The 20,924-nt window shown below is 37.5% G+C and overlaps 1 protein-coding gene across 4 annotated transcripts; it reads left to right on the top strand.

The window, feature by feature from the left end:
• Positions 1 to 11,080: 11,080 nt before the first annotated feature.
• Positions 11,081 to 20,310, top strand: LOC141587024 (uncharacterized). 4 transcript variants are annotated; one of them, XM_074408437.1, is made up of 10 exons: positions 11,087 to 11,149; positions 11,608 to 11,667; positions 12,336 to 12,524; positions 13,155 to 13,331; positions 14,704 to 14,888; positions 15,516 to 15,611; positions 17,083 to 17,128; positions 18,100 to 18,206; positions 18,451 to 18,564; positions 18,806 to 20,310. In XM_074408437.1, the coding sequence occupies exons 2-10, from the start codon at positions 11,658 to 11,660 to the stop codon at positions 19,796 to 19,798; spliced, it is 1,917 nt and encodes a 638-aa protein (XP_074264538.1). In that variant the 5' UTR covers positions 11,087 to 11,149; positions 11,608 to 11,657; the 3' UTR covers positions 19,799 to 20,310. The 4 variants fall into 4 exon arrangements, with proteins under 4 accessions (XP_074264540.1, XP_074264538.1, XP_074264539.1 ...); XM_074408438.1 differs by lacking the exon at positions 11,087 to 11,149 and adding an exon at positions 11,165 to 11,266; XM_074408436.1 differs by lacking the exon at positions 11,087 to 11,149 and adding an exon at positions 11,165 to 11,325.
• Positions 20,311 to 20,924: the final 614 nt, after the last annotated feature.

Here is a 20,924-nt window from a genome sequence, read left to right as displayed (position 1 = left end):
ATAACCGGCATGAGACCATTAGCGGGTCTCACTCCGCCCCTTCAACTCACAACAAGACAACCATGAGGTAGGATGCCTTCTTGCAAGGCAAGGTGGGTCTTGCCAAAATGGCGACACATCCAATCATTAAGCACACAAAATCAAGTAATGGATACATCTACAAAAGGAATAGCCACTTCCTCATCAAGTGGCGGAGGCACTAAAGAAGAACAAATTTAAGAGCATATAATCCTTCACAAATACTAGTTCAACAAATTACTAAAGCTAAGAGGATGGTACTAAATCACCTCCAAATGGTGTTAAACTAGACTACTTTCGTCCTCAATTTCCAAATGCTTTCGTCAAGAGTGATCGGATGGTGGTGGAATGATGATCCCTATGATGTTAGTAGCATATGACATGACAAGTCTCGAATTCTTTACAAAAGTAAAGGTCATGGATCGTCCCAAGCTCGACAAAGTGGCTTGACAAAAAGGCTTTTTGGGAATGAAATGCTCAAATCGTTATAAACAAGGGTGGATATGACTAGTATTCAAAAATTGACCCCATTCAACTTTCACATTTCAAAAATTTAAGATGGAGTTTGTTCCTTCCGGGCTAATGTCCTTTGCTTTCGCCAATCGCTTATTAGGCAACCGGTTAACCTCTAGACAATAGCTTTTCGGGGTGATAGTCACTCTGTCTCTGGGCGGTCGAATTCACAACCGTGTGGGGGCCCAATTCAATGGATCCTTCTCCAAAGCACATCGAAGTGGTACGCCTCCATCAAAACAACTAAATTTCTCAACATTTCAACATTTTATAACATTTGAGGTTTCCTTAGCAATAAATTACTTCCACATAATAAAATTTTCGAAATGAGCACTTCAAACTTATTGATAAAGTATTTTTGGGTTGCCTTACCACAAGGTCAATCAAGGTCACCTAAACAAGTTAACCAAGTCCACATCGCATCACGGGGTTGGATAGGTGACTCACATGCAAACCCTTGACTAGGCTTTGGGTCATGGGTCAAAACACACTAGTATGACACAATCTAGGGTGTTTTACAACCATTCTAGTAGGCAAAGTCTTAAGTTGAAAAAGTATTTGTAATGGCTTAGTTGCTCTTGTCAAAGTTCTTAATTAGGCACTTTTCAAAATATTTTCATCTAAATGCAACTGCATGCCATGATGCAACTATTATACACATCCTAATGCAAGTGATTCTACCAACTAATATGACATATAAACTAAATGCAAGTCCTAAGTTCATATTGTTGTTACCGCATCAATCAAAATAAAGCCACATAGTCATTAACGTAAAGAGGAAAAAGGAGATTGGAAAAATCATACCATGCGGTCTTCAATATCCTCATGTCTCGGATGTGGCATAGTCGATCAATGTGAAAAAGGATAAACAAACAAGCAAACAAGTATATACAATATATATATAATTCTACGCTAAAAAGGAATGAACGTGTTTTTGGTTTTTTGAATTTTTCAAATTTTTATGGTTTTTGATTTTATGAAATAAAAAGACATGTTTTTGTGATTTTTCGAAATTTTTCAATTTTTATGCATTTTTGGAGTATAAATTCTCATCCCCCACTTTATTTTGGACATTGTCCTCAATGTACATGTAGGAGTAGGAATAAAAAGAAAAGCATGTTTTTGGATTTTTGATTTTATGGAAATTGAAGTACAAATGCAATGATATGATTGAATGCATGCTCTAACTAAATGCAATTCTATATGACATATATAACAAATGAATGCAATTTAAACTATACTATATGATGCATGATTTCTAGTAAACTATGGTCACTTATGATCAAACCTCTCCAAACCGATTTAAACACTATTTCTAGTGTAGAAATGAATAGGTTTGGCCATTAGTAACTATGCATGAATTCTAATCTATATGCAATTAACTTCATGAATCATGTGAGATATATTACAATGCAAACTATATTATATGAACTAACTAATGCAAATGCTATATAAAATATAATACAAATGCGTGCGAAAACTACACTAAATGCAATGTATATGCAAAAGAGAGAGGGAGAGATGGGTATCATACAAATGGAGGTGGTGAGGTAGGCCTCTTTCACTCGTCATCTTCATCTTGATCATAGCCATAATGATGAGAACTCCCGGCTTGGTCATACCCGCTTGCTTGACCCCAATACCCTCCTTGGTCAAATTCTCCTCCTTGACCCGAGTACCCTCCACCTTGGCTAGAATGCCCTCCGCCGTCGCGATCCCAAGCTTGGTTCCCTTGATTAGGGAACAAGAGCTCCGGTTGTGCCCAAGAGGGCTTAGGACCATTGGGGTCAACATACCCTTGTTGAGCCATGTTATAGTATTGGGGGTAAAGGGCCAAGTAGTTGTCGACCCTCTCTTCATGTGCCCCGAGGTCCACTCTATTCATGAGTGCCATCAAATCATTAATACCCGGGGTATTGGGGATTGCTGGCCTAAATTCGGTATATGAGGTAGGGTATGGTGGGATAGGTACATAGGAGGGTGGGCGAATAGGCCTTCCCGGTGCTCCACGAGGTATTTGGCAGTGCGGCTCTTCCCTTTGAGGGGGATTGTCAAGAATTTGGATATCAAGGAGGTAGCTTGGTGGAGGCGAATATGGGCTCAATCTTGGGTCAATGCCCGGTATCTTCCAACCTTCAAGGATCATTGGAGCGCATCCTTTGGTGTACCACTCTACACTCCCGTCTTGAGTGTAGTTACACCACCGGTGATGGTTGAAGATGGTGTGCTCATCAATCAAAGTCCTCCCCTCAAGAGGAGTATAGGTCCCTCGGGCATTGAACCCGGGACAAAGGTGGTGGGCCAAAATAGTAATTAGACCTCCCATCACGAAGGTCTTGAGTTGGGTGGTCCCTTGAGCAAAATCATGAAACCTAGTAAGTATCTCAAATGGCGTATTGAAGTTATAACGCCTCACCGCTCGAACATTCAAATAGGATTCAAGAAAAGTTAAGTCAATGAGAGTACACCTATCTTGTTCGTACCTCCCATTGATGGTACCGGCCACAAAGCGCTCGGTGAATCGAATCACCGGATGTTGGATGGCGAAGGTATAGCATTGCTTTGGATGGGTAAAATCCCTCCCGGAGATAGCCTTCCAAAGAAGGTCCACACCGAAATTATCGGGTTTTTCGGTATAGTTGGCGGGCACTTCAAGACCGAAAATGTAGGCGAATTCCTCAAGTGAAAGATGATGGTCTAGGTTGCACAACCTAAACTGCATGCCCACATTGGTGTGGGTATTCGTTACAATGCGAAGGCTACTCAAAAATTCAAGGGTGAGACTAAGGTACGTCTCCTCATGGGCATGGAAAAGTTTCCCAATGCCAAGACCATCAAAGAACATCTCGGTAGGGTACCTTATCTTAAGGATTTCCAACACCCTAGTATCTACGAATTGAGTGGGTTCGTAGTTCTTACCTAGTAATTTGACAAAGTTCTTGCGATGGTCATCGGATTCAAATAGCACCTCTTGGAAATAGTCAAGTTGTTCAATTCCTCCCCTCATTATGGGTTGGGAGTTCCTTGGTAGCACTACCTCCCGTGGAATTGAAGAGGATGATCCCTTGCGTTTCTTTCCGGTGGATTCAACCAACTTCTTAGCCTTGCCTTTGAGGTTCATCAATGGCGCCATTTTGATGTGGGTGTGAGGAGTGTTTTTGATGGGGGGTGTGATTTTGAGGATGGAGATGAGTGTTTTAGGGTTTGATAAGGTGAAGAAATGAGGGAGAAAGGGGGTGGTTATATAGAAGAAAGGGGGAATCCGAGCGGATAAGGGTGGGCCCTGTCGGGTTTATCCGAGAAAACAGGATAATCCGAGCGGATTCTCTTCGGGACGGGCGTCTTTTAGTAATGGGAGACGGGCGTCTTGGCTTGAATCCGGGCGGATTCTAATGCAGGGATTTTTCCAAGTTGAGAGCAGGAAGAAGCCGGGCGTCTTCTGAGTCGGGCCGTGCGTCTCGCTTGGGACGGGCGTCTTGGATTAAATCCGCCCGTCTTTTGGTGCAGCGCAAGATCTTGTTTTTAGATGACACACGGGACGGGCGTCCTGTGAAGAATACGGACGTCTTTTCCCAGGACGGGCGTCTTGTATTGAATCCGCCCGTCTTTTGCTACAGCGCAAACAATTCCTTTGACATGGGTCCTGGACGGGCGTCTTCCTCTAAATCCGGGCGTCTTCAGCTCCTTTCCTTCTTTTTTTCTTTCTTTTTCGTGCAATAACATACCCTTTCACCGATTTTCTCTTCCTCCTTATCTTTTTCTGAAATATGCTCATTAAACATGTAAGATGACTCTCTCTCTCACCACTCTCATGCAAGAAATTAAATGCAAATACAATAATGTACAATATTATACAAAGTAAAGGGTCCAGGAAATATCTTACAAATGGTGGTTTGAGATAGGACTCCACCAAACTAGTTCAAATCGTAGAAGTTCTTATCCATAGAGCTCAAGGCTCTTAATAAGAGATCAAAAACTTGCGAACAAGCTCCAAATAAGCATAAGTATGGGTTGCTCAACTCGAATATGAAATTTGGCCAAGGAAGCTTGTAGAATGTTCTTTTTCTTGCTTTGTCCTTAGCGTTAGAGCTTTCCCAATGCTTCCAATAAACAAGCCCATGATTCTTGTCAACATTAGGCATGAAGTGTGGTTCATTTTCATCCGTAGACTTCCTCTTACCAACTTCTTCTTCAATTTTGGTGACGGTGATAGCATTTTGATTTTTCAATCCTTCCAAGGTGGAAAGAGAATTGTCATGGCTTTGATGATCTAGTTCCTTAGAAGTTGACATTGTGAGTGCCAAATCTTCACAAGTGGCTTCACGAGCAATTTTCTCTTTGAGATTTTTCACCAAGTAGCTCTTGTATGATACTTTGGCCTTTTGAAGAAGATCTACCATATCCTCTTCAATGATCATTGGCTCCATGATAGGTGTCAAGTGGTCTTCATGAGGAGTAAAGGAAGGACGTTCTTCTTCATGATAGGGTATCTCAAATGTCTCAAGGATAGGCTCCTAAGCAAAGTGATATTATGAGTCCATCCGTTAGGCTCATCATCATTGTTGCTATCTTCATACGAATCATAGATGGGGGCTTCATTTAACTCTTTCTCCAATGTCTCAACATTCACTTTAAAGCACACACCCTCATACTCACAAAGATTAAGAGTATTTGGCTTACTCAACCTCATGTCTTCGTCATCGAACACAACACTTTCATAGTCACAAGAGCTCAATGAGATTGGCTCTTCCCATTTCTCACTTTCCATATCAAAAGTTACTACTTCAAATTCGCATTCATTGTGACACCCTCATTTATTGCGGAAAAGTAAACACATAATTCTAGATAAAAACTGCATGGATATGTTTGTAATAGGTTCATTTGGGTAAAAACCTGTAAATTTTAAAACCTGAACCTGTTATAAAAATATCCAAATGGGAAGGTGTCAAACATGCAAGGTCTAAAGTAAATCTCATGAATAAAACATCGCTAAAGTCGCGAAACAAAGTTATACAACCCAAATATGAAAAAGGGAGACATATGTCCCTAAAAAGTATATGACATAAAAAGTGTTTAAGGGTCACAATAAAATAAAGCCAATCTAGGTCCCAAGGTTACTTTGCTCGCTAGCTCGTCCATGTACCCCATATATGCATCACCTACCTGTCAATCGCATTTTTATACAAATACGAAAGCCACAGTCAGTGGGGAGTAACTCCGAGTTCTCCCAGCCACGAAATGTCATAATTAATATAACATGTAAACATAAGAATATGAATATGAATAACGCATAGCCTCAGCATATAGATGCTAGACAATCGTGCTTATCATGTGAACAACAATATAACAACACATAGTCCTAGCATGTGAATACTAGACCGACTCATACTACACTATCATGTGAATCACATAACATCCAGGAATCCAAACTCTATCAACCATAGACGGCTTGCATCTCACCTTCTATGATTCATAGAATCATCAAACAAGAAAGGACAATATATCTAGAGACAGGCATAAGTTCTTAGGACAGTCAATAGTCACTCTGTAACTCGAGTCTATACCACGAGGTAAGGTAAACACCCTAGTCCTAAACCTGCGCAGACCTAGCGACATGCGGAAAATACCGCATCCAAGACCCATGATCACACACATGAGTACCCCTAAGGAGTCCACCAAAGAGTTGGCTAGTACTTAAGCTGACCACATACTTCTAAGAGTACGTCAGGAGGTCATGCCCTAACTTGGATATAAGCCCACCAAGCTAAGACACAAAGGCTACTAAGCGGTGAACATATACTCGTCAAAGACTATAATGGCCTATCTATGACGAAGGCCGAAATACTCACCTAGGACCTAGTCCCAGCTTGAATACTTTAGCCCACGCCACACAAGACAAGTAGGACACCCAATTAACCATAAGAGGAGCAAAGAGTCCAAACTTGCACACACAAAAGATCATACACACCCTAGCATATGAAAGGCTACGCAAGAGCATATTCAGCTGACAATTCAACAATATCTCCAATATCAATAATAATCCAAATTCCAGCTAACCAACAGTAACATAATCCATGAGAACAAGCTAAAAGGGCAAAGAGGCAACAAGACTCAAGCATAAGGCATCCAAAGCATCCAATAACCAACATGTGAAATGATAATTACAAATATCAAGGCATAACATAAAACCTCCAATAACAACCAATCTCACCTCAAAGACAAACCCTCGACCCGAGTCCCGCGACGGGTCATCGGTCAAATCGAGGCTGACCGGTTTAAACCTAGTTTGACCAAACTCGTTCGGTCAACTGCCCACTCGAGTCTTGGCCTACTTTGGCCCAAATCACAAAATTCATCACAATATCATTCTCATGCCATTTCTAATTTCTATCATGTGAAAGACTATCAACATAAGAAAATATATTCCAACTTACAAAATAACTAATTCCACAAAATTCTCGCATAATAAAATAGCATAAATAACCGTCTCACACAAGGGTAAACTTTTCTATAAATTTTAATCGATAAAACGACGCCATTTACTCATACGGACTCCAAATTGAGTGATTCAAGTGGCTAAACCGCCTAATTTTTCGATGCCATTCAATCTGTCATATTTTTGGAAACATTGGAAACCGTCTCGGTCCGTCTTGATCGACGCGTTCCAGCCAACACGCGGACTTGTCACAACACATAATTCCTCATCCAAATTTGTTCCAAACAATAATATACAAATGGGTAACATAAATTAAACATAAGCATACTCATCTTACTCCATTCATTCATTTATCAACAAGATCGTCCCAAACAACAACAAACAACAACAACAACAACAACAACAACAACAACAACAACAACAACAACAACAACAACAACAACAACAACAACAACAACAACAACAAACAACAAACAACAAATACAACTACTAATGTGACATTAATTCGTCGAGTAACTCGGAATAGTTACCTTAAGTTAGAAAAAGAGAACAATAACACTTGAGAAAGAGCCCTAGAAACCGAAATCACTCATCATCTTCTACAATATATGAGTCACCTAACTCATATTCAAATTCTTCACCTATAAGAACAACAAAAACACAATTTTTAAGTTTAAATTCGAAACCCTAAAAAAAAGTGTCTTAAACAAAAATTGGAGGAAATGAAAATAAAGCTTACTAGTAGATGAGGATTGAAGAGAGGATTCCAAATATATAATTTTTATGAGATTTGGTGGAGAAATGAAGGATTTATGGTGGATTTAGGGATTGTAATGAGGATTTTTGAGATGAATTTGGTGTTTGATGAAAGGAAGAGAGAGAATGAGAATTGAGGAAATGAAATATGAAGAGGAAACCCATGGAGAATGGAGGGTGCATGGTATTGGGGTAGGGTGTTTGGGTGAGTTTCAATTGTTTATGTTTTGGTTCGTTTCGACGGAAATTAGAAATATTTGTCGAACGCGATTTCCGAGAAAATTAAAGTTCTTAAACACGATTTTACTAAAAGATTAAGTACTCATATGCCCAATATCCAAACTCGTTTACCCAACGACCGTAAAAAATGGGAAAATCCCAATTTTACGACTTTTATCCGAAATCTATTTTATTAAAGGAAAAGGTTTAAATATAGTTTAAATCACTTTTGTTTTTCTAAACTATCAAAAATAATTAAATTTCTTCAAAATAAAATAAGATTATATTTTATCAAATAAATTTTATTTCAAATAAATTAATATTAAATTAAAATAGATTAAAATATTACTTTTATAATATAATAAAGATCTTCAAAATTACGGGGTGTTACATTCATGCTCAATGTTCAAGGGATGGTGAAGAGTGGTTGCTTGGGATTCCTTCAATTGGGCAATTTGAATCTCCAATTCCTCTCCTTGGGCAACAATGCCTAGAAGAACATTATCCTTCTTTTGACTCTCCTCTAACATTTGTTTGAAGAAGTTTTGTTGATCTCCCATCATTTGGAGAATCACATTTTGAATGGGTTCATCTTCTTGTTGTGAGTAGGTGTGAAAATGGTTGGATTGTGGCATTTGGAATTCATTGTGAAGCGGGTATTGGGTGGGTGGTTGTTGTGGATATTGGATGTGGTGATTTTGGTGGGAAAAATTGGGGAAGTAGTTAGGATTTTCATTGTGCGAATAATAAGGTAGGTTTGTGTTGACTTGCTACTCAAACTCCCCATACCCATAGTCATACTCAAAAAATCCACCACATACTCCATGTGTCAAGTCTTGAGCCATCATAGCTAAGACAAAGAAACAACTACAAGCATGGAAACTACACAAAAACGGTAAGAACAATCCTTGAGGAACAAGTTCCTCAAGGTGAAAGCAAAATTAAAATAGACAAACAAGTAAGAACTTAATCACATAGCACCATCCCCGGCGACGGCGCCATTTTGATGCGGGACAAGAGTTGGTCGTCACACGTCCAATCAAACACATTTATAATACTCAACAAACTACTAGTTAGCGGTAAGTCGAGGTCGATCCATGGGACGGTGTGCTTTGGGTTCTAAATCTATCTATCTCAATTTATGCTAGTGTCACAATTTGTTTGGGTTTGTAGTTGTGTCTATACTAATGCAAACAATAAGGTAAAACAAGCAATGAAAGGAAAGATGTAAACAAATGATAAAAAGTACTAGGATATCATGGGGTCATAGGGGATTCATGGTGTTGATCATACAAACATGTTTACAAAGTTGCAAGCAATTAGTGTTGTGGGGGAACCGAGTTGGTTTATGTCTTACGGTTCTTAGGAAGAGTTGGGTCCCGGAGCCGAATCGATTAGATTGTACAACACCTACAAGTCGACTTACTTTCCTCCTAATCAACTTCTATGCATGGTCTAACAAGACTCGAGTTGGTTTATATCTTACAAGTCAAGTTGAGTAGATAAGAGATGGTAAAAATGCAAGGATTCATAGGCTTAGCATTTCATCAAACATAACATGTGCATAAAGTTGACATCACAACAAGCAAGCAATTTAATTATGTGAACATATTAGATTAAGCATGAATCAATCCCATGTTGGTTTCCCCTAATTACCCATTAATCCTAGCTAAAAGACTACTCACTCATTATCATGGGAAACATGTCATTAATGGTGTCAAACATCACAACAAGTATGAACATGATAATAGAATGAAGAAATGAACAATAAAGATTAAAGAGTAAAGGAATTGTACCAAACTTGAGATGATCCAAATAATAAAGCAAAGAATAATAGAAGAAACTTGATTGATTGATGAAGGGTTGTCAATCCTCCAATAATAACCCAATAATCTTCGATTACCCAATAATAAACTTGAATAATAAACTTGAACAATAATTAAGGAGAGATGTGAGATTTGTGGAAAGATTAAAGAGTAATCTATTCTAATCAACTCCTAATCTAATCTAAAGAAGGATTTTCTACTCTAAAACTTGATTCTAATCTAAAAACTTTTTTTTAGATGATTATTACAAATGGGGTATATATAGTGGAAATTAGGTGGATGCATTAGGGTTAACTAAGGGCTAAACTAGTAATTACACTTTTTAGTTTAGAGCAGGGAGACGCCGGTATTTTTCGAAGGAAGGGCATCTTTCTTTGAAGCTTGAAGAAACGGATTTGTGCTGGACTGGAATCCGTGCGTATTGGTGTCGGGACGGGCGGATTGTAGCAGGGGAAGACGGGCGGATTTGGGTGAAGACGCACGTCTTCTATAGTTTGGGGACGGCCGGATTCTAGAGAATCCGCACGGGTTGGAGTGCAGTCTCGTTTTCTCTTCCATTCTTCCCTTTCCTTCACTTCCATTTTATTCTTGTGGGATTGGTCTTTAGTTCTCGCTTCCTCTTCATACTAGTCCATCAAATATCATCAATAAGCTTCCAAATATGCACGAAAGACGGGAATTTCCGCCTTATTATCTTCTTTCCTACAAAACATATGAAATGCTATAGAAAAGCAAATAGGAAGGTTTTGACGGATAAAATGGCCATGAAATGTTATAATAGTATGCAAAATAGGCTCAATTAGGGGACTAAATGTGCGCAAATAATGTTCACATCAGCAACAAACCGAAAACAACCCACGAATTAGCATCTTACAAGGACGAAAAAAACACCAATTATCACACTCACGGGTTCTAAGATTTCTTATGAAAAAAAATGCAGTTGCAGTGAAAAATAGAATAGATTATCGCGAAACCGAAATCGTTAGTGGACGGTGATATTGAGGGTCGTTTTTAGCGCAAAATATTGAGCTAATTACTCAAATAAATATGTGCTACGATTAGGGAAGTAAGAAGAAGAGGATGGTGGTGGTATTTCGTCATTTGGTTATCGAAACGAGGAGAACGGTGAGGACGAAAGTAGCATGTCAAACACCTCAATATATAAAAGCACTTCATGTCATTTGTCACGGAATGATCTTGTCAATTTTACAAAAAAAAAAAAGAAAAATTCGGAAATGATGACGTGCCCATTTTTGGTAAATAGTTTGAAATCGGCACCATTTTGTTAAATAGTTTGGGTATCAACCCATTTAAGCAAAAATAGAATACCGGTAGAAGTCGAATACGATGGTAACGGCCCTTACTTGAGAAGCTAATCCAGGTATCCATCTTCTCTGCTCCCGCCTCTTCTTCCTTCCTTCCTTACTCCCTTTTGTTTGCAGCTCTATGTTCATATCTGCCTTTCCTTTTTTATGTTTATCCGTTGACTTTATTTGAGGTGAAATTTAGCATCTATAATTAAGAGTTTCGCCTATTAACTTATCTTTGCTGCAAAAGGTCTTCAATTTTCTCTTGTCTTATGCTCTCTATTGCTGCAATTGTCTTTCATATATTTACTACTTTATTTTCTTCTCAATCATTTGTTTACCTTTGAATTATATACCCCTTATTACAAATACAAATAATATAAACGGTAAATATATAGACGATTGGGGCGGATGGACTAGTATAGATATTGTTCGAGAATTTACTATGCGATTATCTCATGTTTTATTTTGTTGGAAATTATCTCATGTTTTTGTTAATAGAGTAATAGGGTTCTGTTTTCACTATTTCCAGGATTTATTATTCATTGTTTTCTTGTCGAGATCAACTTTTGGCATCTGTCTATGGAGATAAGTGAGTGATTTTACTTCTTTTTCTAATTTATCAACATTAATTCCGACTTATTTTGTTTTGCCAAACTAATGGCTGGCTGGTCCCTTCAACAACAATATTACCCTATTGCTTCAAAGACACCCGCAAATTCCCAGATGGGGGTTAGAATTAGATTTACGCAGCCTTACCCTTGTGCTACAAACACAAAGAGGCTGTTTCCGAATGACCCACCATAAAAATTGTGTCAACTGTCACAAAAAAAAAGAAGCGCAGTTTAGTGAGTCATATATTATTAAATCTACTACAATGCTTTTATTTTTCTTGAGTTATTAGTACTTAGTATCTACTTCCTGTTCCAATGTTCCTTACTTGTGTTCAAAGTTATCTCAATGTTGTATTATCACGGTGGGTCGGTGTCAATTCCTTAATTTTGTTGTGGACTTTTGTGCATCAAACCAACAACTGTGGCCTCGCCATTAAAATTTTGAAACAATGAACTTGCTCAAAAGGGGATCAGGCAGTATAGTGCAGAATCATATGAGTTCATGATGTTTTGTTTGTATGAAGGCTTAGAACTCTGAAAATGAATATTTGATATATCTCTCATTGTATTTTTTGAGATTTTTTTAAGGTTGTAAACTGTAGACTGTAGTGAAACGTCCCATTCATTTGTTTGTGACCTATTTCAGGGCTCCTGGAGTCTGTAAAGAAACATGAGTCTGAAGGGCTTGAGAAGGCGAAGACTTTGCTTTCAAATTTATCTGACCTAGATCATGTACTAACGGATGTTTATGAAACACGTCGCCCCACCTCCAAAGATTATGACCAAAGAAGAGATCTAATACGTGTATTTAATGAAACCGCTCAAGAATTGTATGGTAAAGTTAAATTCTGATAGTTTTTTTCCTTCTTCATGCCCGCAAACTCCAGCATGAGATTTTATTCTTAAGCTAAACTAGCTTGAAATTTGTGTATGTCAAATTCCTTTATGTGTTTATGGACGTAAAATCATGTGCTTGGCAAAACATTGAAAGAGACCAAAGGGTATATGAAAGCCAGGGACCTTACTAATACGTTTCTCAGAGTGGTAGGCACTCGTCCGTCGAATCGCTAGGTTCTTAATTATAAATTTCTACTTGATAACACTCTTGTCATTATTGATGTGTACTAAATTAGTCCTGCTGCGCTGATGGCTATCAAGCGTTTGTTGAAACTTTTATTAACGAGAATCAAATAATTTATCATCTCTTGTCATTCATGCTTTTTAATATCATGTTAGTATTGAGGTTTTGAGTTTTATTAATTTTTTTTTTTTTGGAAAGAGAGTTTTATTCAATTTTGTTTTCTCCTTTACTGAGTGTGTGATAAAATATCTATTCATATATAGTCAGTTTGTCATTTTTCTGAAGGAATACTCAACATCTCATGTTTATTGTAATCTTGTTCTGGTTGTCTTTCTCTCAAATTGATTCTATTTTTTCCCCTATGATCTAATTCTTTCTTTGTAGGTAATGATGAAAATTGTCCAGTTGTGGAGGAATTTGGCTCATTCTTGATGGATATGTTCAGTTCTAGTAGCGATCTGGATTTGTCAGTTAATTTCAGCGACAAGATTGCTATGGCGAATCGTTCTATGCAAACGGAGACCCTTCGAAAGTTTACAAAGAAATTCTATGCAATGCGAGGTAAATTAATCTTTAGCCCGTCTCCTTACCTAATGATTGTTGTGTTCATCTTTTTTCTTTTTTCCTTTTTGTAAAATTTATCTTTTTGCCGTTGTTTATTGTCTGTTTTTCAAGTGTCCAATGATTGGATTTTTTCAACTTTGTTCAAAAAACAGTCCACATTTTTACAGATTTCCTATCCACACTTTGTTTTTTTATTATATTTTATTACTGCAATTGTATGCATTTTCCTCTTATAATACTCACACTTTATTTACTTTCGTTTTTTCTTTTATTGTGTTTTCCATTCTACAATATTGTTCGTCATTGTTTTATCTCTCATTGATGCTTTTGATGGTTTCAAACAATATTCTTGTTAGCTGAACCTAAATCGTTTCGGAATTAACCCTTTCTCTGGATGGAGTTATTCGGAGGGAAAGAGAGGGGACAAATTCCCTTGTTTTGGTTAGCAAGTAGGTTTGGAGGGGCTTTCCTCCTAGAATCCTAGTTGAAGTCCCTCCAACGTTCAAGATAAAATAAAATCCTTCCAATGTAGGAAAGATTTGGTGAGAAATCTCTTTCTTTTCTTCCTCCTCATGTCTTGTCCCCTTCTCTCCTCGTTCTGTGTCTAAACAAACGGCAATGCTTTGTTGTTGCTATTGTTCTTATATATTGTCTCTTTATGAAACACATTTTCATTTTCCTACTTAGGGATTGCAAGTTTCTCTTTAAAAAGAACAAAACTTGCGGTGTATGTTTTAAGATTTTCTCTTTAAACTTATGTAAGTATATCATCAGCATGGAGACAGGTCATTCTCTTAACCATATATATTACCAGGATAGATAGATAGATAGATAGATAGATAGATAGATAGAATAACTCAATCAAGATATTGATATGTGAACAGCTCTTGTTATTAGAATTTCGTATAACCAGTAACACTTCGGCATAATAATAAAGCGGTTATGCGGATGAAAATTCACATTTGAAGGAAAATATTTTTTTATATACTTCATTTTGAATTTTTGGTGAAAGCTTGTGATGGGAGAGAGAGCACGAGGGAGGAAACTTCTATAGCTTAAACTTAGAATTAAATTTGCAGATGATGTCAGGATGTTAATACGAGTATTGTTTATAGTGATTCTGATACAAATTGATATTTCTATGATACATCAAAGAAGGCTGAGATGTCCATTGCTTGTGCTTAATTGGTTTACAATTTAAATTAGGATGTACTACTGATTTTTTGCTCCCATTCTGTTTGCATAAAACAGTATTCTGTTTGCTTGTTTTGCTGGCACTTTGATTTCCTATTATTTGCAGTGTTTACCTTTTGTAGCTAAGAATTGATTTTCCTCATTTTAGTCTCGGTAACCTTCTCGTATTTTGTAGACCGAGGGCGTGTTACAAATGTTAGGCCAATTTTGAAAGCTAGGGTTCCTGTTGTGAAAGTTACTGCTTGTGGGTCTGGAGTTGAATGTGATTTGTCTGTTGGAAACTTGGATGGCATTGCGAAATCTCAGATTGTGCTCTTGATTTCTTCAATTGATGAAAGGTTTCAAAAGCTAAGTTTTTTGGTAAGTGAATACTGAAGTCTTCTCTGTTTAGGACCTACAGAACTGCCCTTCTACTATTAGCACAAGTTCTGGGTTTTATTTTCCTAAGCCTCGTATATTACATAACCTCATCTTTTTGGTGATAGAATTAAGTTAAGTCGGCTGTTTAATGCAATTAAGGGAATTTCTCCTCTTTCCTGCATGATGAAAACTAGTCTCTGAAATGTTACAAGTCGTATCATAGCTAATAATTCTCTCATGTGCTTAAGGAGCCTCAAGGTGTACATCATAGTGTTTTCCCCCTTATCTTGATGAGTATAGTTGCTGAATGTTTTGCTTCCTATTAATGTAAGTGCATATAGGCGTATGAATTATAGTATGGCATTGAAGGCGGAAAATAAGCTAAATGTGATAATTATTTTTAGAAATACTAACAAAAAATGATTCGAACTTCAAAGATATAGATAAATCATTAAAGCTTGAGATCCTAAGACTGATATTGCAATTTCATGAATGAGGGATTGTTTCTGGATTATCTTTCATACTCCATCATTGCTGTTACCATTTCTGGGAATTTATAAGAAAATTAACCATCATGTCTACAATATGTGCTATTAAATCTTCTGAAATTTGTTGTGAAATCTACAGATGAAAGCCTGGGCAAAGGCTCAAAAGATCAATAGTGCCGTAGATGGATCTTTAAACTCACTCTCTCTTATATTATTGGCTGCCTTTCATTTGCAGGTACCATTATTTTGCTTCAATTCTTGATTCTCCCATTCTCTGTTCGTAGATTAGATATGTGTTTTCACCAACACATTCATATATTCATATAATTATAGATTAAAGATGATGAGAAATAAGACAAGTGTTGAAAATAGTGCTCTTTATGGACACTAGCATGCTGATAAATGACACATTCATATAATATAATTATATATTAAAGATGATAAGAAATAAGACAAGTGTTGAAAATAGTGCTCTTTATGGACACTAGTATGCTGATAAAAAGAGGGAATATAACAAATCAAATTATGAAAGGTCTTTGTTGACTCCCTGAGTATGAGTCTGCATGAACCTCGATCCACCTAGGCACCTTTAACTCTTAGAAAAATATTTTTGTAATGAGGGGGGTCACCGCCTTTTCGTTCTTCGCTTTTTTAGTTTTGTTTACTCTGGGATTCGAACATGCTGATAATTTACCCTGGAGTGGATATTTCATGACCTGCTATTTACTGTATTCTGAGTGGACGGGTATGTATGACTCAGCAAGACACTACAGAGTTCTCCACGGCGTAGCCCAAGCTACTCGCTTATATCGTAAAGAAAAAAATGCGTACACCTCACATATCCCACTCCGAGGCTGGGTCCATGGTGGGCGGTGTGTGTTGGGGACATGTGGTTTTGTGACTAAAGTATACAATTTGAAAATAAATTGAAATCATGGAGCCATTTTTATTTGCGCTGCACATAGTAGAATTTCTGATTTGTTTGGGACGACGACATTTTTGGGGCAAGATATTTTTGTTTCATGATCATTGAATATTTTAAAGGTTCTTTAGCTAACTAAATTTCTAATTTGTTGGATGATCTTTAACTTTTATCTTATCATATCTGCCTTATCAAAGACCAGTTTAGTCTAGTTCAACCGGATTGCTGCAGAGTCTTTACCTAATCTTGTGCTGAAGAAAGTTTCTTCACAATGTTGCATATCATTTCAAAGCATGTCTTAGGCATGCTTAAACCCTTGTCTTAGGGAGACATTAGCCAGAACGTATCCATGTGCCTTAGACAAGTCACAACTAGCTAGGTTCACCGGTGTTTCAAAATTTCTTTTCTAGTTCTCTTATGATGGCTCTTCTCCTTGCCACATTATCCATAGCCTTTACTACTTTTCAGTTTTCACGTGAGCCCTCTTTAAAACCCAAAAGTTATTGATGCATCAAACTATATTACAAATTTGTTTTTAACAATAATGAGCCTATTGTTCATCAGAATCATCACGCTGTGTGCCTCGTTGCCTTGATACACCTCGTGCCTTCCGAAACTAGGCACCTATGTACTATATACACACTCGTGGAATTTTGCTCATTGTTCATTGCTACTTATTCTGCTTAAGTTGTTTGGAACTTGGATCAGTGTTCTCTGTTGTTCTTCTCATACTTGTTCTTTCTCTGTATTTCTCATTGAAAAGTTTACTCGTGGCTTATTGCAGACGCGTGACACCCCTATACTGCCTCCATTTTCTGCCATTCTTAAAGGTAACAATGGCTCTCTGCTGGTGACATATTGACATGTAAATTTTAAGGGCAGTTCTTTCAGTTGCTTCCATTATGTAATGCAAGTAGCACTGTTAATTATTCATATAAGCCAATTTTAGAATTTAGGTTCCCTGCGAGCACTGTTTTTATTTGATGCGTAACTGGGCTCATTTTCATTGACCCTTAGATGTTGAGAAAATGAGAGCTTGCTGGGAGTCTGGTGCAATTTTAAAATTTGTATGGTGATCTTTAATGTACAGTTTTTAGGCATTTTTTGGGAGGTTGGATTCTGATGAATGTCTTACTTTTGATTCTTGCTATATTGCCTTTGTCAAATTATTTTTCCATTTCCTATTGAGCCAAAGACTCCCTAGTCTTTGGTTGTGGATTATGATGGAGTAAAGCAAATTGCTCTCTAAATTGGTTGTGTTTTTTTTTTTTTTTTTTTCTATTGTGAAGTATTCCCTCCCTCCTGAGTGAATTCTTTACGTTACTCTTTGCACAAGTACCAAGATATGAAACAAATGTACAAAGTTACCTGATTTTTCTCTTCTACTTTTTCAGAACCCGTTTGCACATGGGTTATGTAAGGTCTTTATGTTGTTAAGGGAGGTTGCGTGCATTTGAATCCCAGACACGCAAGGAGGAGAGAGAGTCAACTTCATAAGACCAATGGAAGTTAAATCCCAAAACTAACTGGTTATGGGTTGAGTAACTCCTTGGTACATAAAGTAGTAAACTCTCTCATCTTTTTATCTTCGTGGGACATTCACATGCTGGCAATCTTATAATAGGAGCCCTTTACAAAATTGCGTGAATTAAGAATTGATAGATTGAATAATTTGACATTGGTTCCATAGTGATTGCTCGAGAGAAGCACGCTGGGTGTTTGGGATTTCTGCTTGCTTATAGTCTGATACCGTTTAAAAACTATTTTATTTTGACCTAGCGTTGTACTTTGTGCACTCCAGATGGATCCAACCCTGATACAGTCAAGGAAAAGATTAGGTTTTTTATGAACTATGGCGAAAATAATAATGAATCTCTTGCTGAGCTATTTGTATCTTTGTTGGTTAAGGTACTCTCTATCTTTTGCTAAATTGTGTCTGTCTCTGTCAACTGTCAAGGACTCAAGGGTCTATAATAAAAGCTCCAGCATCACATCAGTCGATGTCCTGTTTTATATAGCTGTTGTTTCTCAGCTTTTCAGATTTTACATTTGGACGTTAGGATGTCAGATCTGACCGTTGATTAGTTGGTTTTATCAATTTTCTCTTCTTGTCCTTGCCCGATATCTCTTTTATACATTTTTTTCATTATAGCTCGATTCAGTAGACGCGCTTTGGTCGGAAGGACTTTGTGCTAGTACTTTCGAGGGATCATGGATAGATAAAAAATGGAACAAAAAGGAAGGGCCAGGACCTGGTTGCATTAGTGTAAGTCCACTATTTATTTCGTTACGCCCACTATAACCTTTTGACATGCTTAGCCTTATTTGTATATTGACAATTTTTTTCCCTGTTCTTTTCTATTTTTCCTTTTCATTATTCTACCTCAATGATTGTTTATATTAGCTGCCCTATATTAATTTGGGTTAAGGCTCTTTTGTTGTCGTCGATAAGTTTTTGATATGCTGAATTGCTGACCTTATAACACGCAACTTGCACACATTCTCAGATTGAGGATTTTACAGATAGGTCTCAGAATACTTCTCGGGCATTGAAGTTGTTCCTAACACACATGAAGATATATTCTCGCATTCGCTTTTCCCTGAATCAGATCCGTCTTTTTACAGAAGGGAAAATCAAGTCAGTAAAGTTAATTCGTCTACTATTTGGTAAATTTCCTCCAGCAACAAGCAAACCTAGTACGATGCCTACTCAAGGGAAAAGGAAGCGGCCTAATGAAAAGAAAAAGAAGCAACCGCCACCTGGGCCTTCGAGAAAGGGTCAGAAATTTGAGACTTCTGGCAATAAAACTTCAGCCAGTAGAAGGAAAACTATAAATGGGCCTTCAAGCTTGTGTCTTACCTCTCCTACCCAACCTTTTCAAGGAAGTCAGTCTGATATCTTGGGCCTTACTGCTCTAACTGTATTGGCAGGCCAACTAATTTCAACTCCAAATTCATCAATCCCAGGCTATGGAGGAATTAGACCTGAGAATTTAAGCTACGTGACCCCACCTTTCATGGCAGGCCAACCACATCATGCTCCACATTATTCAACCCGAGGTCCAGGAAGATATGGGAGTGACAGAACCCATGTTGAGGCATTGGTCCATGCTACTCCGCAGTTTTCCATAGGCAGTTCACATTCATTACCAGGTTCATCTTTTCAAGGTTATGGAGGAGTTCGACCACATAGATCTCATGCCGATGGTTTTAGCCATGGTGAACCAACTTTTTCGATGAGGACTCCATCTTATTTTTCCAATCTACCTAGCCAACACTATGGAGGATATAGGATGGATGATAATTATAGGCATGCTGATTTTCGGGATCCTAGATCATATACTACAATCCCTCCCCATCACCGTCATCATCCTTATCCCCCTTCCGCTGATCGTGAAAGGTGGGAAAGGCCTTATACTCCTTGGCCATCATTCCCTTCATTTCCGCCCGAGTACTCGAATAATACCCAACAATATGAAAATAGACGCAGGTTTAGGTAATTTATCAGCTAACAGGAAGTTGAGTGAGGTGATGACAAATTGACAATGACTTTCAAAACCCAGGATACAATATCTTCATATGTGCTGATTGGTTATTCGGACAATCTTGTCGAGATAAATGGCCCAAGGTTTGGAGGTGGCTCTTTTCAGCAAGGAGATAGACTTTCCCGTGCTTTAGACTCTAGTGAAAACTTCTTCAGTGAAATGGGAGTTGTTGTAGGTGAGTTCTCATGGGAGATGTTTTTCTCCTTTTTTTTTTTTTTTTTCCTTTTTCTTTTGTAATGATATAGCCATATTCTTATGCGCAAAAATAGTCACAGCTCAACAGCGACACATATGTCCGTCATACTATACAGTATACATGTCCTGATGTCCATGTCTCAGATATAAACCATAGTATTTCATTTCAATGATTTTCAGCATATCTTGCTGCTTTACTTTTCCTTTCTATTGCTAATGGACTCGAATTTCTCTGTAAATGTGATGTGATTTCATTATGGATCGTTTGTATATCTTCGACTCGTACTTGGTCATGAGCAATAATCTTTGGCGCATTGTGATATGTGATGGCATTGCTGTTTATCTCTAGTCGTCTTTTGTCGCGCTGGTCTCTAATCTATATGGAAATGATGTAATTGAATTAACCGTTATGCTGTAGAGGAGATCACTTATGTTCTACTAGTTGTGTTGTGCTGTAAATAAACTCAAAGGCCGAATTTGATGGTCTGGTATAAAAAAACAATTTTTTTTTTTTACAACGATAAATTTATATCTATCTATATTAATAAAGGAAGCTTTTTCCGAGCAATTCTAGAGACTCCAACTTTCACAAAAGACTTTACAATTAAAAAATAATATAAAATGCTTAATGATTAAATATAATATAAATATAATACTATCGATGTATTGGAGACGAAAATAACGTAAAACTCTACTACCAGCAACCTTAGTGCAATCAAACTCTAAGACAATTTGTGTATATATATGCTCAATGCCCTCTTCCAAATTGCTACGCATGTAGTTTCTAAACACTATTTTTACTATTACTCCGTATCTTATACAATAGCTTTTTTTTTAATAATAAATGGATGTGCTATTATTTTATTTATAGTGATGGTTGTTATGG

The sequence above is a fragment of the Silene latifolia genome, chromosome 6 (assembly GCF_048544455.1).
Source record: "Silene latifolia isolate original U9 population chromosome 6, ASM4854445v1, whole genome shotgun sequence".
NCBI classification, from domain to species: domain Eukaryota; kingdom Viridiplantae; phylum Streptophyta; class Magnoliopsida; order Caryophyllales; family Caryophyllaceae; genus Silene; species Silene latifolia.
This window is presented reverse-complemented; position numbering and strand designations above follow the sequence as displayed.